The sequence below is a fragment of the Panthera uncia genome, chromosome D1 (assembly GCF_023721935.1).
Source record: "Panthera uncia isolate 11264 chromosome D1, Puncia_PCG_1.0, whole genome shotgun sequence".
Classification (NCBI taxonomy): Eukaryota; Metazoa; Chordata; class Mammalia; order Carnivora; family Felidae; genus Panthera; species Panthera uncia.
In genome coordinates this window covers 50,540,758-50,557,834 of record NC_064808.1, presented here as the reverse complement: position 1 = coordinate 50,557,834, position 17,077 = coordinate 50,540,758, and the positions used below count along the sequence as shown (strand labels likewise).

Genomic DNA, 17,077 nt, shown 5'->3' with positions numbered 1-17,077 from the left:
AACATATACATATATTCTTGTTCATGCAAAAACTATCTCTGGAAGGATTCCTAAGAAACTGGGTTACTGGCTGCCTCTGGTGAAAAGGAAGAAATTTGGGAGTCCTAAGCACAGAAGTCTTAGTAACCATTGTTTATATTTTTTTAATTTTATTTGAATTTGAACAATCTACATGTATGACAGTTAAAATCAAAATATTACTAAAAAGAGTATTTTAAGATGTTCTTTGTATGTATCACTTTTGCATCATTTAAAAAATCCTACTCAAAGGAAACAATCTGAAAAGTAAAATAGTGGTGAGTAAATTATGGAACAGCCAAATATAGAAATATAAGATTCCACATTGCTTTTAATGATCTGGAAAGTTTTGGTTTATTTATTCATCCATGTCATAATTTTTTACTGAGTTCCTATTTTATGTCCTAGAACACACTATTGAAACACAAAGGCAGGATACAACATTATTTCCATATAATGATGTAAACTGGAAATACAAATATAATTATAAAATGGAAATAATGGAAATAAATCAAATATTAGTATTTGTTATCTGTTAGCAATAAGATTATTCTTGATACATATGTATTTGAACATACTTATTAGAAACACGAGTGGTAATAATAAATGGCTAATTCAAACTTTACCTTTAGAATAAATTTTGACTTGTTTTAGTGCTCCTCTGTGGACTATTTCCAGGAGCCAAAAAAGGTGGAGGGTTATGCACACATAAAAGAAACTGAGTCATTTGGGGGGAGTCTCTACTATCGGGACCCTGAGCTAAATTCTCAAATGCAATCTTCCTGCCATTTCAGTTTTATGGACAGACACTGCAAATGGGGCACCTGTGCTATGGATACTCCCACCAGTGTTACCAACAGTTCCAGCCTCCAGATTTCCCACTTCATCTTGATGGGGCTCCCAGGCATTCATGGGTGGCAGCACTGGCTCTCCCTGCCCCTGGCTCTGCTCTACTTCTTAGCTCTTGGTGCTAATCTCCTCATCATGATCACCATCCACCATGAGGCCACGCTGCATGTGCCTATGTACCATTTTCTGGGCATACTGGCTGTTGTGGACATGGGTCTGGCCACCACCATCATGCCCAAGATCCTGGCTACCTTCTGGTTTGATGCCAAGGCCATCAGCCTCCCTGAGTGTTTTGCTCAGATCTATGCCATCCACTGTTTCTTCTTCATGGAATCTGGTATCTTCCTCTGCATGGCATTGGGCAGATATATAGCCATCTGTCACCCCCTTCGATACCTGTCTATAGTCACTGACACTTTTGTGGTCAAAGCCACAGGATTCATGGTGCTCAGGAATGGACTGTTTACTATCCCAGTTCCAATACTGTCTGCCCAGAGACACTATTGCTCCAAGAATGAAATTAACCACTGCCTGTGCTCTGATTTGGGGGTCACCAGTCTAGCCTGTAATGACATCACTGTGAACAAATTTTACCAACTGATCTCAGCATGGATCCTGATTGGGAGTGATATGGCTCTTGTTTTTTCTTCCTATGTGTTAATCCTTCACTCTGTGCTGAGGTTGAACTCACCAGAAGCAATATCAAAGCTCTGGGGACCTGTAGCTCCCACCTCATTCTCATCCTCTTCTTCTATACAGGTATCACTGTGCTGTCTGTCACATACCTTGCAGAGAAAAATACGCCCCTAATCCCTGTGCTCCTTAATGTACTGCACAATGTCATCCCCCCTGCACTCAATCCCATGGTCTATGCACTCAGGATGCAAGAGCTCAGACTGGGCTTCCAGAGACTGCTTGGACTGAGTGAAGATATGTCCACTAAGTAACTCCAGCTTTAGAAGTCCACTAAGGTGTGAAGAAAGGATAGAGCTTTTAGCTGTCGATAGACCTGGGTTGTGATGTGCCTTTATCTCTCACTAGGAAAAAAGTAGCCAATAAAATCATGAAAACTGTCAGTCTCACAGATCAAAATATACATATGAAAATCACAATGAAATTTCCTTTTACTATAAAATAAGTAAGAATAGAAAAGTGAAATGTTGCTGACCACTGATGCAATTCTGAGATTGATACTCATACACAGCTGGTAGGACTGTAAATTGGCCCAAATGTACCAAAAAGCAATTTGACAAAATTTACTGGAGTGTTTGTAAATGTTAATATTCTTTCATCTAGTAATTCTATTTTTAGAAAAATATCTAAAAGAAATAGTCTAAATTGGGGCACCTGGGTTGCTCAGTCAGTTGAGCATCCAACTGTTGATTTCGCCTCAGGTCATGATCCCAGGGTCATTGAATCGAGCCTTGCATCAGGCTCTGCACTGCGCATGGAGCCTGCTTGAGATTCTTTCTCTCTCTCCCTCTGCCCCCTCCCCATCTCATGCTCTCTCACTCTGTCTCTTTATCTAAAATAAATTAAAAAATAGTCTAAATGTAAGCAAAAATGTATTCATAAAAAAGTTATTGTTAATAGTAGTAAAAAATGAAGACTTTAAAACTGTTTATGTGAATTTACTCTAACTTGTACATATTTGTTTTTCATGTCATTTTCATAATAAGAAAAAGAAAATAAATGTTTATTCTAAAAAGACAGAGAAGGGGCGCCTGGGTGGCTTAGTCGGTTAAGTGTCTGACTTCAGCTCAGGTCACGATCTCACGGTCTGTGAGTTCGAGCCCCGCGACGGGCTCCGGGCTGATGGCTCGGAGCCTGGAGCCTGCTTCCGATTCTGTGTCTCCCTCTCTCTCTGCCCTCCCCCGTTCATGCTCTGTCTCTCTCTGTCTCAAAAATAAATAAACGTTTAAAAAAAATTTTTTAATAAAAAAATAATAAAATAAATAAAAAGACAGAGAAAAGTTTCGTTTTTGTAGCAGAGAATTTCAATAATAATAATTAATTAATTAATGGTTAACAAGTGCTAAGTACTTCTCATAAGCCAGAAAACACACACACAATCTGATTTAATACTCACAATAACCCTGTGAGGTGCATACGGTATTATTCCTAACGTATAGCTAAGGGATCTAGGGCCCTGGAGGTTACAGAGCATGCCCCATCAGCACAATTTTCAAGTGGGGGAGCTGGGATTCTACTCCTTGCAAGTGTGATCGCACAACTTTTGCAGTCTTCTCCCTCTTACTCTTGCTCTGTTCCAGAATTTCTATATGACTCTGAGCAACTTATGAAATCTCCCTCTGCTTCAATTCTTAAAGTTAAAAGTAGTGACAATCAGAGCATTTTGCTGAACTAAGTCACAGCATACCATGCGAAGCAAAAGAGATAATAAAGAAAACAGGCTTTGAGATGTGATATGCACATGTAAAAACTGATCTAATTATGTGGTAAAACCTTCTTCTAGGAAAGAAAGAAAGAAAATTGTCCTAGAAAATACCTTAGAAAAGTAGCTCCAAATAACCAATTAACTAAATCTAAATGAAATTTGACCGATTGCACATCTAACAGATATGCATACTTTTGAGTACAAGAATGTTGATCCATGTTCATTTTTTACCTTCTCCAAGCCTAGTACAGAACTTTGCACACAATGTACACTTAATACTTGATTCATGATGTGATTGATCAGTAGTATAACATGGTCTGCCGAACTATGTATCAAATATACCAGAGCATGGTACGAAGAATGACTTCAGAAAGTTTTCATGAGTCCACTTTGGAGAACAAGCTCTCAGAAGACAGCCCAGGACTGAAGCAACACCATGAGCTCATCCCACCAGGGAAGTGACTGCTGGGCAGCAGAGCAGACCTGCAGGAAGTTAACCCATAATGTGGGACCATCCTAAGAGTAATGCTTGGAAACTCACCCAAGAACAGGGACTATAAACTTTCTCCAAAAGCAGCTGTTACTTCACCCTTGACTGACAATGACCACTGATTTAGATTGAGGCAATCCTCCAATAAGAAAAGGTATGGGAGAGACAGTTATAGAATAGGGCTTGAACTTAACCCAACATCCACTGTTTCTAGTCCAAAGGAGCAGGATAATAACAACATCTAACCTTCAAGAGTTTGGTACAGTTTGCAGAACACTTTCCCACAGTGGATCAACTAATTTCATGCAGTCTTCATAGCAGCCTTCTTAGTTAGGAAGCATTACTGCTTTAGTACTGCATTAGTACTTTTTCACAAAGAAATAGGCGCTCAGGTTGAATGATTATACAAGTTCATCAGCTGGTAAATAGCAATATTAGCCATCCTAAAATCTAGCTCTAAACTTTCATTCACGTATATTTTAATTTATTCATTCATTCAAAACACACAGCATGAGTCTATATGTAGGAGCCCAAAGCGTAGACCACTCTCAACAGCTCTGTGGGGATGTGTCTCTCAGTCCTTTTGAAAATATGTAAACATCTAACATCCAACCTGGAGTTTCAGCAAAAACTCTGACACAACAGAAAGATAAGAGCAGTTAATTATTCTCTCCACTCTATGTGCCATGAGTATAAAAAGGGATGTGCTTTCTGTTTTATCTTTATAAATTCTTCCTCTTTGCCATGTGTGTTATATTTACTCATTTGCTTTGCCTTATATGATTTTAATACCATCACACTATTTTATTTTCAATTGCCTATTGTCTTTTCTTGCACATTTATTTTCACATCTGGTTTATAATTTAATTTGGATTTGTCTTTTCAAAACAACATTAGCTGTGTCTTCATTATTGTACAAATCAAAACCACAATGAGATATCACTTCACACCCACTAGGATGTTATAATTAAAAATACAGATGGTAAGTGTCGGTGAAGTTATGGAGAAAAATACTGCTGGTGGGGATACAACCTGGTGCAGCCATTTTAGAAAACACTCTGGCAGCTCTGAGTGATTGTACCACATTACCCAGCAATTTTCCTCTTAGGTAAATACCCAACAGAACTGAAAACAGGTACAAAAATTTGTACCTGAACGTTTATAGCAACATTAGTCATAATTGCCAAAAAAATAAAAATAACATAAAGGTACATGAAGTGATGAATGCAGTAAAAAAAAAAAAAAAAAAAAAGAAAAAAAGAAAAGAAAATGTGGTGTACCCATAGAATGGAAAATTATCCAGCCAGAAAAAGAAAAGAAGTACTGGTAGATGCTACAACATGGGTGAACCTTGAAAACATTAGGCTAGATGAAAAAAAGTCAGACAGAAAAAGACACATATTATATGATTCCGTTTGTAACAAATATCTAAAATAGGTGAATCTATAGACAGAAAGCAGATAAGTGATTACCATGGACTAAAGGAACAGGAAAATGGGAAACAACTGTTTACAAAAGGGTTTCTTTTGAGAATGGTGAAAATTTCTGTAATTAGAAGTAGTAATTGCAATACAATAGTATTGTGAATGTACTGGAAGCCACTGAATTATATACTTTAAAATGGTTTAAATACTGAATCTTATTTGAATTTCACCTCACCTAAAGACAAACCAAAAAAAAAACCTTTCTTCTTACGATGTCTCTCCAGTGCCCTCTACTGCCAAAGTTTGGCATCATTACAGTGGACAAAGGCATATTATTTAAAGAACACTGATCCATTTTCGCAGAGCTGGCCAAAAAGAATGGTTTGTAACTTCGTCACAATAAACTGATTAACAGCATAGTTCATACCTTTGACTACTCATCTTCCACATGCACCATTTTACACACCTTTGAACTCCCATACAACAAGAAAACAATTTAATACTTCTATTTTAAAAGATACAACTATTCCACATATAAAGAAGTTCTCACCTTTTCCCCAAAGTAACAAGATGCACATTCCCGAGAGTCATTGTATACACTGCTGGATATAATACCATATTCTTCAAATTCAGTCAGAGTCCAATCAAATATTCTGTTACCTAAACACTAAACTGTAAAGTTAACTTCCAATAACTTGTACATAAAAAAGAGAAGGGTTCACATGCAAAAATAAAAGTTTGCATATGAAAATCAAACAGAAAATATTTAAAGTTACTACAGTTCTAATTACTATAACTGTTCACAGCAACAGTTGTAGCCTCGGCCACAGCAACTTCTTACTCAACACGTCTCCAGAGGCAAAGGAAACAAAAGCAAAAATGGACAATTGCGACCTCATCAAAATAAAAATCTTCTGCACAGCAAAGGAAACAATCAGCAAAACTAAAAGGCAACCGACAGAATGGGAGAAGATATTTACAAATGACATAACAGATATAGGGTTAGTATCCAAAATCTATAAAGAACTTATCAAACTCAACACCCAAAAACAACTAATCCAGTGAAGAAATGGCCAAGAGACATGAATAGACACTTTCCAAAGACATCAGATGACTGACAGACACATGAAAAAATGTTCAACATCACTCCTCATCAGGGAAATACAAATCAAAACCACAATGAGATACCACCTCACACCTGTCAATTGAATGGCTAACATTAACAACTCAGGCAATAACAGGTGTTGGTGAGGATGCAAAGAAAGAGGATCTCTTTTGCACTGCTGGTGGGAATGCAAACTGGTACAGTCACTCTGGGAAACAGTATGGAGGCTCCTCAAAAAACTAAAAATAGAACTACCCTACAACCCAGCAATTGCACTACTAGATATTTATCCAAGGGATACAGGTGTGCTGTTTCGAAGCGGCACATGCACCCCAACGTTGATAGCAGCACTGTCAACAATAGCCAAAGTATGGAAAGAGCCCAAATGTCCATCAATGGATGAATGAATAAAGAAGATGTGGTACATATATATATATATATATATATATATATATATATAATGGAGTACTACTCAGCAAACAAAAAGAATGAAATTTTGCCATTTGCAACTACATGGACGGAACTAGAGGTTGTTACATTAAGCAAAATTAGTCAGAGAAAGACAAATATCATATGACTTCACTCATATGAGGACTTTAAGACACAGAACAGATAAACACAAGGGAAGGAAGCAAAAATACAATAAAAACAGGGAGGGGGGCAAAACACAAGAGATTCCTAAATATGGAAAACAAACAGGGTTACTGGAGGGGTTGTGGCAGGGGGATAGGCTAAATGGGTAAGGGGAATTAAGGAATCTGAATCTACTCCTGAAATCATTGTTGCACTATATGCTAACTTGGATGTTAAATTAATTAATTAATTAATTAATTAAAGATTCTCTCTCTCTCTCTGCCCTTCTCCCCCACTTGCTCTCTCTCTCTCTCTTTAGCTATCTAAAATAAAAAAAAAATAAAAAATTTAAAAACTCACCTCCTTGTTGGATGCTAGGCCAATTCTAAGTTCACAAAAGGGTTTTGCTAATGAGTCTTAATATGCCCCCTTTGCATTCTCTTTTTCCACGTTCATAGTGTTTCATAATTTTGGATGCCATACTGAGATTCCTCTTATTATTCTGCCATCAAAGATCCATTCAGGCCACATTGGCAATTCATTGTCTATGATGGAAAATAAGAATAGTTCCATCCCATTATACTGTCATTATTATTTAGTTTCCCTGATGCTGTGAAGAAACCCACTGACCAGACTTACCTTCCTTTGGGCAAGTTCATTGGTGAAAATTATCAGACAACAATCTTTCCCAGAGCAACTGATATTCTATTAGTGAAGGTTATTTTACATATTTGTAGATTTTCTGAAATACCTTGTGATTTCAGTATAGAGATTTAATGCTGTGAAATGCTTATCAATGTTGTTCCTTTGAAAATCTACGCCATTTCTTGCCATAGCATTTCCCACAAGGTCCTGAACAACACATTGTTATTCCCAAGTCCTTCTTGGTTGTGACATCAAATTTTTTATATAAATTCATTGTTAGCAAAGTTAAGAACATAAATAATTGCTGTTCTACCAGAACTGTTACTTCTCTTGCTTATTTACAATCAAGAAGCAAAGAAGCAAATTTCCCTAATGTTCTGATAAATCTGTGACTTTCTTTGGCTACAGCTTGACAATAATAATTTATGACTCAGTATATCTTAATTTTAGCAAGCTAAACCTCACTTTGCAACATATTACAAAACCCAAACACAATAATATTCTATTAAACAAAATTGCAGAAATATTAGGTATCTTTGGTTGTAGCAAAAAAAAAAAAAAAAAAAAAAAAAAGAATTTCACACATTGATCAAAATATTGATTCTATTCCAAAACTGGACAGCAACATGCCAAAGAATGAATCTGGACCACCTTTTTACACCACACACAAAAATAAATTCAAATGGTTTAAAAACCTAAATTTGAGACCTGAAACCATAAAAGTCCTATAAAAGAACACAGGCACTAACTTCTTTGACATAGGTCATAGCAACTTCTTTCTAGATAGCTCTCCTGAGACAAGGAGAAGAAACAAAAGCAAAAATAAACTTTTGAGACTACTCAAAGATGCTTTCTGCACAGCAAAGGAAACTACCAACAAAACTAAAAGGCAACCAACAAAATGGAAGAAGATATTTTCAAATGAAATATTCAATAAAGGATTAGTACCCGAAATATATTTTTAAAAAAACTTACAAAACTCAACACCCCCCCCCAAAAAATCCAATTTTAAAAAGGGCAGATGGCATGAACAGACATTTCTCCAAAGACATACAGATGGCCAACAGACACATGAAAAGATGCTCAACATCAGTCATCATCAGGGAAATACAAATCAAAACTACAATGAAATATCACCTCACTTTGGCTAGAATGGCTAAAATCAAAACACAAGAAACAACAGGTGTTGGTGAGGATGCAGAGACAGGGGAACCCTCTTCAACTGTTGGTAGAAGTGAAAACTGGTGCAGCCACTTTGGAAAATAGTATGGAGGTTCCTCAAAAATTTAAAAATAGAACTACCATACAATCTATCAATTTCACTACTAGCTATTTATCCAAAGAATATAAGAACACTAATTCAAAGGGTTACATACTATGCTTATAGCAGCACTATCAACAATAGCCAAATTATGGAAAGAACCCAAATGATATACTGATGAACTGATGATGAACTGATATAGAAGATGTGGTGTATATATATAATATGGAATATTATTCAGCCATAAAAAAATGAAATCTTGCCATTTGCAATGACATGGATAGAGCTAAAGAGTATAATGTTAAGCAAAGTAAGTCAGCTGAGAAAGATAAATACCATAGAATTTCACTCATGTGGAATTTAAGAAACAAAAGAAACAACAAAGGGGAAAAATAAGAAAGGGAAGGAGGGCGGGAGAGATAGAGAGAGAGAAATCAAGAAACAGACTCTTAATTACTGAGAATAAACTGATAACTACCAGAGCGGGGGGCGGGGAGGGGTGTGCTGGGGATGGGTTAAATAGGTAATGGGGATTAAGGAGTGTACTTATCTTGATGAACACAAGGCAATGTATGGAAGTGTTGGATGACTATATTGTACACCTGAAATTAATATAACACTGTATGTTAACTAACTGGAATTAAAATAAAAATCTAAAAAATATATATTGATTCCATTCCATTGCAATTTTACTGTGCTTCTAGTCATTTTTGACTATTAGAATCTGACAGTCTTTAAGTAACAAAGAAGTAAATGGGTGTTTCTAAAGCTAATTTAAGAAAAGTAAGATAAAATTAGTTTTATTTAATGATAGTATATGTAGATAGAATACAGAAAAGAGTAAAATGTCACTGCATATGAACAAAAGCATCACACTTTGAAATTCCTCTAGACTGCTTCTTTATTCACTCTTCTCAATATTCATTCATTTATTTGACAAATATTCATAAAATACCTACTATGTGCCAGGAATTGGTCTAGGTGCTGGGGATAGAGCAATGAACAAAAAATTATAAAAAGCATGCTTTGGGGGAGCTTACATTTTAATGTGAAAAAGAAAAGAAAAACAAATGACGTCATAATATGACATGTAATATCGGGCATACAGATCGATAAAATAGAGAATTATAGGGTCAGGGACTGCTATTTTAGGTAAGATGATCAGAGGATGCATCTCTCATTAAGGAACATTTGATCTGAATACAAATTCAATAGCATTCTTTTATCCAATTTAATTAACACTAAAATTTTGATGTCATGAAAGACAAGAGAGGCAAGTGGTCTTAGGAAAAGGAACTGATCAACACAGACAAATACCAGGAAGTGTTCAGGTAAGATTACATCTTTTTTTAAATATATATTTTTAAAGTTTATTTATTTTTGAAGGAGAAAGAGAGAGAGAGCATGAGCAAGGGAGGGGTGGTGGGGGGAGAGAATCCCAAGCAGCCTCCACACTGTCAGTGCAGAGCCCAACACAGAGCTCAATCCCATAAACCATGAGATCATGACCTGAGCCAAAATCAAGAGCCAGATGCTTAACTAACGGAGCCAGTCAGGCACCCCCCAGGTAAGATTACTTCTTAAAAATATCCAATATTTTTGGCAATTGAGATCATTAGAAAGAGCAATGTCTATTTGATGTTGAAACAAAGGTTAAATTGCAGTGAGACAAGAAATCTTTAAGAGGCAAGGATAAGAAAGCAACATAAAAGAGGTTACTTCCAATATTTGTGATGCAGGAAATAGATAGAGGCAATCTCTGGAAAAGATATGGAGTAAAGACATATTTTGAGATAGGGAGATTTCAAAACCTTCCCACAATGAGAGGCACTATTCATCAGACAAAACTGAATTACTCTGTGAGGATCCTGGAGTGAAAAGCCATCCATCTGGTGGGCTGCCCTGGGACTAGAGTTGAATGGACCCAGCATTATGTGACTAACCACTAAGAGCACTTGGGTTGTATTCCCATTGCAATGTCAAAAAAAAAAAAAAAAAAAAAAAAAGACCCTGGAGGATGCTTGCTATAAAGTAGGGAGGGCCTAAAGAGTACCACACCAGGATCAGGCATCTCACCGATCTAATGTATACAAAACCACAGACTCCAGGAGTGGCAAGCAACGACAGGAATTTGTTCTGAACAACAAAAGGCTGAACGCAGACAGCTGAAGCTCAGAGAGCAGAAGCATCCATAGAAGGCATTGCAGCCTGAGAGCCTCTTCAAAGACCTTCCTGAAGTAGTACATAAACCAGTCAATGACCTGCATCCTGAGAGGTGAGGGGATGGATGTTTTCCAACTTCCTGCAGTTCTATCCTCCTCTCTGAATTTGATTAATAAATATATACCTTATCCTTGCCTTCTATGGCTTTCCATATTTGATTCTTCACCTCTACTACCTCCCTTCTCTCAGTCTTCTCACTTTTGTAGAAACCAAGTTCTGTGATTAGGAAACAGCAGAGAAATGAGGCTGAGTTCCAAGACTGTTAGTAAGTCAATGATAAACCAAGGAGTCTAGAATAATAAATTCTATATCTAAGATTCCTAGAACAAAACACTAAACGATCATACTTAATTTACTTAATTTAATCATACTTAATTTACTTAATCATACTTAATTTACTTAATTAATCATACTTAATTTACATTGATCATGAATTTCCAACCATTTCACTGAGATATGAAACAAAGATTAATATATATTTATATTTGTAAAGAGAGAAAATAGCATTGTTTGCAAGCAATTTTTAAGTTATTTGTTGTGCTTCTTTTTTCTTTAAGATTTTTTAAAGTTGATTTATTTATTTTGAGAGATAGAGAGACACAGTGTGAGCAGAGAAGGGCAGAGAGAGAGGGAGAGAATCCCAAGCAGGCTCAGCACTGTCAATATAGAGCCCAGTATGGGACTCAAACTCACAACCATGAGATCATCACCTGAGCTGAAATCAAGAAGTGGATGTTTAACTGACTGAGCCACCCAGGCACCCCTTCAAGATTTTATTTTTAAGTAATCTCTACACTCAATATGCGGCTTGAATTTACAAACCCAATACCAAGAGTTGCATGCTTTACCACCAAAGCCAGCCAGACACCCCTGCAAGCAACTTTTTGTTCTACTTAGAAAATCAGAAAAAGAGAATCAGTGGTAAAATTTAAAAATGTATAATAGTTTAGCAAATGATGATACACAAGACAGAAATGACAAAACAAATAAAATTGCAATTTATAAAATAATAAACCCAAAATGTTTAGTTTACCAGCAGCCATTAATTTGTTGAGGTAATAGAAGAAAAAAAACTCACAAAATGTGTAAAACTAGTACAAGTTTAGCAAACTGAATGAATGCAAAAGGAAATAACAAAAATCAATATAATAACACTAAGAAAGATAAATATTTGTTCAGAATATCTCAAAATACTAATAATCATAAGAACAGTGCAGAAATAAAATATTTTAATAACCATGTTTTAAAGATTTAAAGATTTGAAAGATAAACAAAGGCAGGGAGAATCCACATTTGCTGAATGTAAGAACTTGATAGTATGTCAACTTTTGGCTTTTCAAAATTAAGCCACAAATTTAACATGATCCCAACCAAAATTGTTATTTTAGAAACCAATGCAGGAATTCTAAGTTTAATCTGGAAAATAAGCACATAAAAAGGCCTTTAAATTTTAAGAGAATAAATAATAAGGGAATATATTTCTCTTCTGTATTAAATTTATTATAAAACTAAAATTTTTAACTCAGTTTGATATTGGCACAAAATTAATCAGAAAAAAATTAAAAAATTTGAGTGCCCAGATACAATTTATACATACAAAACTTTCTATGCAACAAAAGAGGCATAATAATCACTTGTCAAGGGATGTAGAAGCCATTGTTTAATTATGCAAAATCACTTTATTTACATACCTCTCATTAACAGCAAAATTAATTCCATGTAAATAAGTTGCATCACAAAACTAGAAGGGGGGTGCCTGGGTGGCTCAGTCGGTTAAGCGTCAGACTTTGGCTGAGGTCATGATCTCACAGTTTGTGAGTTTGAATCCCGCATCAGGCTCTGTGCTGACAGCTCGGAGCCTGGAGTCTGTGGAGCCTGGAGCCTGCTTCGGATTCTGTGTCTCCTTCCATCTCTGCCCCTCCCCCACTTGTGCTCTGTCTCTCTCTGTCTCTGAAAAATAAATAAATGTAAAAAAAAAAAAAAAAAGCCCAGAAGGTCAAGCATTAAAAATTAAAAGTCATAGGGAAGTGAATCTTGGCCAAAATTTTGAGTAAAGAATGGTTTTCTGTAACTGTGTTTTGATTGAATAATTGAATGTTTTGAGAATTTGATAGAAGCCAAACAGATCTCCTCAGAATAATGTAAAAGTTTTTCCACATAAATTTAAAAAATTCACAGATTCCTATGGAGACCACCCATAAATTCTTATTAAAAGAGGGAGAATCTTATGCAGGCTCTACACTCAGCACGGAGCCTGCAGCAGGGCTGGATTCCATGACCCTAGGATCATGACCTAGCTGAAATCAAGAGTTGAGGGGAACCTGGGTGGCTCAGCCTGTTGAGTGTCTGACTCCTGGGATCGTGGGATCCAGCCCCACATTGGGCTCCATGCTCAGCATGGAGTCTGCTTAATATTCTCTCTCTCCCTCTGCTCCTTTCCCCTACTCATGCTCTCTTTTTCTCTCTAAAATAAATTAAAAACTTTTTTAAAAGATTTTCTTTCAGTGAAGAAAAATGCTGAAAATTAAATATTCTAAAATGTTAAAAACCATTACCTTTGTTTGTTGGGATTTTGATTTATGATTATTTTTCTCAACTTTTTTTTGTTTTCTAAAAGTGCTATGGTTTTATTTTTTCTTATTTGTCTTTATCAATTTCATGGTACCAAATGTTTATTATAATTATAAATGGCATAGCCATTCATTCTTCACACAGGTGGTTAGGGCTGGAACCTTGATCTTATACTTAATGCCATCAAACACAGCACAGATACAGATTTGGAAGGGAAATATTGATACCTAAATATTTAACAAGGCAAGGTGTTATTCATAAATAAAGGTAAAAAAAGAAAAAGAATTCTCAGGTATTGTCAGGTATTGAAGGCTTCTGAAACCATAATGCCTGTACACATTTTGATACAAACTCTGAGAGATAGTCCACACAATCAAGAGTGAACAAAATTGAGAATGAGAGAATGAGGTGGACTGAGTATCAAAAATGAGCTGTGAACTTACCCAAATCAAACAGTCTAAACTGTGTCATAAATGCCTGCTGCTTTAAACCTATACCATACAAAAATCTGCAAGTGGTGGGAAGTATGGTGGTAATTTTGTCTCCTTAGATCATCTATTAATGAAATTGATGATTTTAAAATATAGCTTTATATATGCCTTTAACATCACTTTCATAATCAGAGGAGGAAATGAGTGATATTCCTACATAGTACTGACCTTTTAGCTATGACTTCATGCCAGAGATTAAAATTTTGCTGAAACTTTCTCACTTATTAGTGTTTTCAATATATAGGACTCTTACCTAGTGAAATCATTCAACCTCTATATCCCTATATGTAAATAACAACCCCTGTCTGGGGAAGATCAAATGACACGATTTTTGTCAAAACTTATTTGTCAACTACAGGCACTGTTTAAAATAAAAACATGGTCAGCATTCTCCCTGTGGCTGCCTGATCTCCTCCTGAAGATCCCCAACAATGGAGAAAACAGCTCTGCCCTCTAACTTTGGGATCTTTATAATGTACTAGTCTTCTGGTTTGTGTCTGTATTCCCTGACACATGAAAAAATCTATCCAGAATTTCCAGAAAACAAAGCCGGTAAATCTTCACTTTTATTCTGCTAAAATCATTTTCTTAGAATCTATTTTGGCTCTTCTGCTGTTCTATCTATCTATATCTATCTATCTATATGTCTATCTATACAATTTGGGTGTCACTATATATATATTTATTTTTGAAGGAGAGAGAGAGACAGAGTGTGAGCAAGGGAAGAGCAGACAGAGAAGAGAGGGAGACACACAATCTAAGGCAGGCTCTGGGCTGCAAGCTGTCAGCACAGAGACCAACACGTGGCTTGAACTCACAAACTGCACGATCATGACCTGAGCTGAAGTCTGACGCTTGACTGAGCCACTCAGGCACTCCTCTTCTGCTGTTCTTATCTGAACTTTTTCCAAGGGTCCAAGTGGGTTTAGGATACATTATGTTAAAAAGGACTTAACTGAATCTTCTACCTCTACACAAACTTTGAGCCTCAGCTGAGCTTACTACTGCCTATTCTTATTTTCTCTTAATCCATAGGCAGATGCTGAGAAGAAGACATCCCATGATATGGATACCACCCTGAGTATAACCAATAGCTCAAGGCTTCAAGTGTCTGAGTTCAACCTGGTGGGGCTCCCAGGCATTCATGAGTGGCAGCACTGGCTCTCCCTGCCCCTGGCTCTGCTCTACATCTTAGCTCTCATTGCCAACATCTTCATCTTGATCACCATCCAACATGAGCCTTCCCTGCACCAACCCATGTATCAGCTCCTTGGCATGTTGGCTATCGTAGACATTGGCCTGGCTACCACCATCATGCCCAAGATCCTGGCCATTCTCTGGTTTGATGCCAAGGCCATCAGCCTCCACGAGTGCTTTGCTCAGATCTATGCTATCCATACTTTCATGGGCATGGAGTCAGGCATCTTCCTCTGCATGGCTGTGGATAGATATGTAGCCATTTGCTACCCCCTTCAGTACTCCTCCATAGTCAATGAGGCTTCTGTGATCAAAGCCACCCTGTCCATGGTGCTGAGGAATGGCCTGTTGACCATCCCATTGCCTGTACTGGCTGCTCAGCGACACTACTGCTCCAGAAATGAAATTGACCACTGTCTGTGCTCTAATTTGGGGGTCACTAGTCTGGCCTGTGATGACGCCACTATTAACAGAGTATACCAGTTGGTCTTGGCATGGGTTACACTTGGGGGTGACATGGGTCTGGTCTTTGCTTCCTATGCTTTGATTGTTCGCTCAGTGCTGAGGCTGAACTCCGCTGAAGCAACATCAAAGGCCCTGAGTACCTGCAGCTCCCATCTCATCCTCATTGTCTTCTTCTACACAGCCGTTATTGTGCTGTCTGTCACCCACCTGGCAGGAAGAAAGGTCCCCTTCATCCCTGTTCTCTTCAACGTGCTGCATAATGTTATGCCCCCAGCCTTTAACCCCATGGTGTATGCCCTACGGACCCAGGAGCTGAGAGTGGGCTTCCAGAGGGTGTTTGGTTTGGGTGAGAATGTGTCCAGGAAGTGAGCCAACTTTTGATGGCAGAATTTTACAACTGGTATTACAGAAAGAGCACAGGCTTTGGAGCACAACAGCCCTGGGTTAAAATTCCATGTCTCCCAGTTGCTAGCAATATCGAATCAAATTAACTCACCTGTTTTGTAAAGTGTATACTATGTGCCAGGCGCTGTTCTAAGCATTTCTCAAATATTAACTCATAGAATTGCACAACAACCCTATGAAACACGTACAACTGTCATTTACACTTTCTGCAGGTGAGGCAAGAAAGTTGAGACACTTGGCCAAGGTCAAATGGGAAGGAAGTTGCAGAGTGAGGTTAGAACCTAAGTATTCAGGCTCCAGAGTCTGTGTTCTTAACCCTTACCTTTTTCTCTCTATTCAACCTTGCTACTAACTTTTAAAAACATAAATTAAGACGACAATAAAAAGGAATGACCTCCAAGTGAAATTATAAATCTCCTGTCTTTTAATAAAACAATATTCCATTTAAAAGGTGGCAGCAATTTTCCTGTCCAATAGTAAACACAGCACATTTTAAATCCTCTATAGTCACTCTATAGGATCCCTATCAGTTATAAGAATGTAGGTCAAGTTGGGACACTTGGGTGGCTCAGTCGGTTAAGTGTGTGACTTCAGCTCAGGTCATGATCTTGTGGTCTGTGAATTCAAGCCCCATGTCTGCCTCTGTGCTGACAGCTCAGAGTCTGGCGCCTGCTTCAGATTCTGTGTCTCCCTCTCTCTATTCCCTCCCCTGCTCGTGCTCTGTCTCTCTCTCAAAAATGAATAAACATTAAAAAAAAAAAGTTGGCAGCAGGGGTGCCTGGGTGGCTCAGTTGGTTAAGCATCCAACTTCAGCTCAGGTCATGATCTCGCGGTTTGTGGGTTTGAGCCCCACGTTGGGCTCTGTGCTGACAGCTCAGAGTCTGGAGGCTGCTTCAGATTCTGTTTCCCTCTCTCTCTGCCCCTCCCCTGCTCATGCTCTGTCTCTCTCTATCTCTCTCTCT

At 37.5% G+C, this 17,077-nt stretch overlaps 2 protein-coding genes across 2 annotated transcripts; both read left to right on the top strand.

The window, feature by feature from the left end:
• The first annotated feature begins 705 nt into the window (after positions 1-705).
• LOC125913464 (olfactory receptor 56B4-like) lies at positions 706-1,814 on the top strand. The gene is given in 2 exon segments (XM_049618605.1): positions 706-1,567; positions 1,570-1,814. Coding segments are annotated over 2 exon segments (1,023 nt in total). The 5' UTR covers positions 706-789.
• A 13,214-nt stretch (positions 1,815-15,028) lies between these two features.
• On the top strand, positions 15,029-16,108 carry LOC125913553 (olfactory receptor 688-like). The gene has a single exon (XM_049618741.1). It carries the CDS (start codon positions 15,114-15,116, stop codon positions 16,077-16,079), a length of 966 nt encoding a protein of 321 aa, XP_049474698.1. The 5' UTR covers positions 15,029-15,113; the 3' UTR covers positions 16,080-16,108.
• Positions 16,109-17,077: the final 969 nt, after the last annotated feature.

Bases quoted from the DNA above. Each gene is read 5' to 3' on its own strand.
- LOC125913553 (XM_049618741.1), top strand. From the start codon at position 15,114: ATGGATACCACCCTGAGTATAACCAATAGCTCAAGGCTTCAAGTGTCT.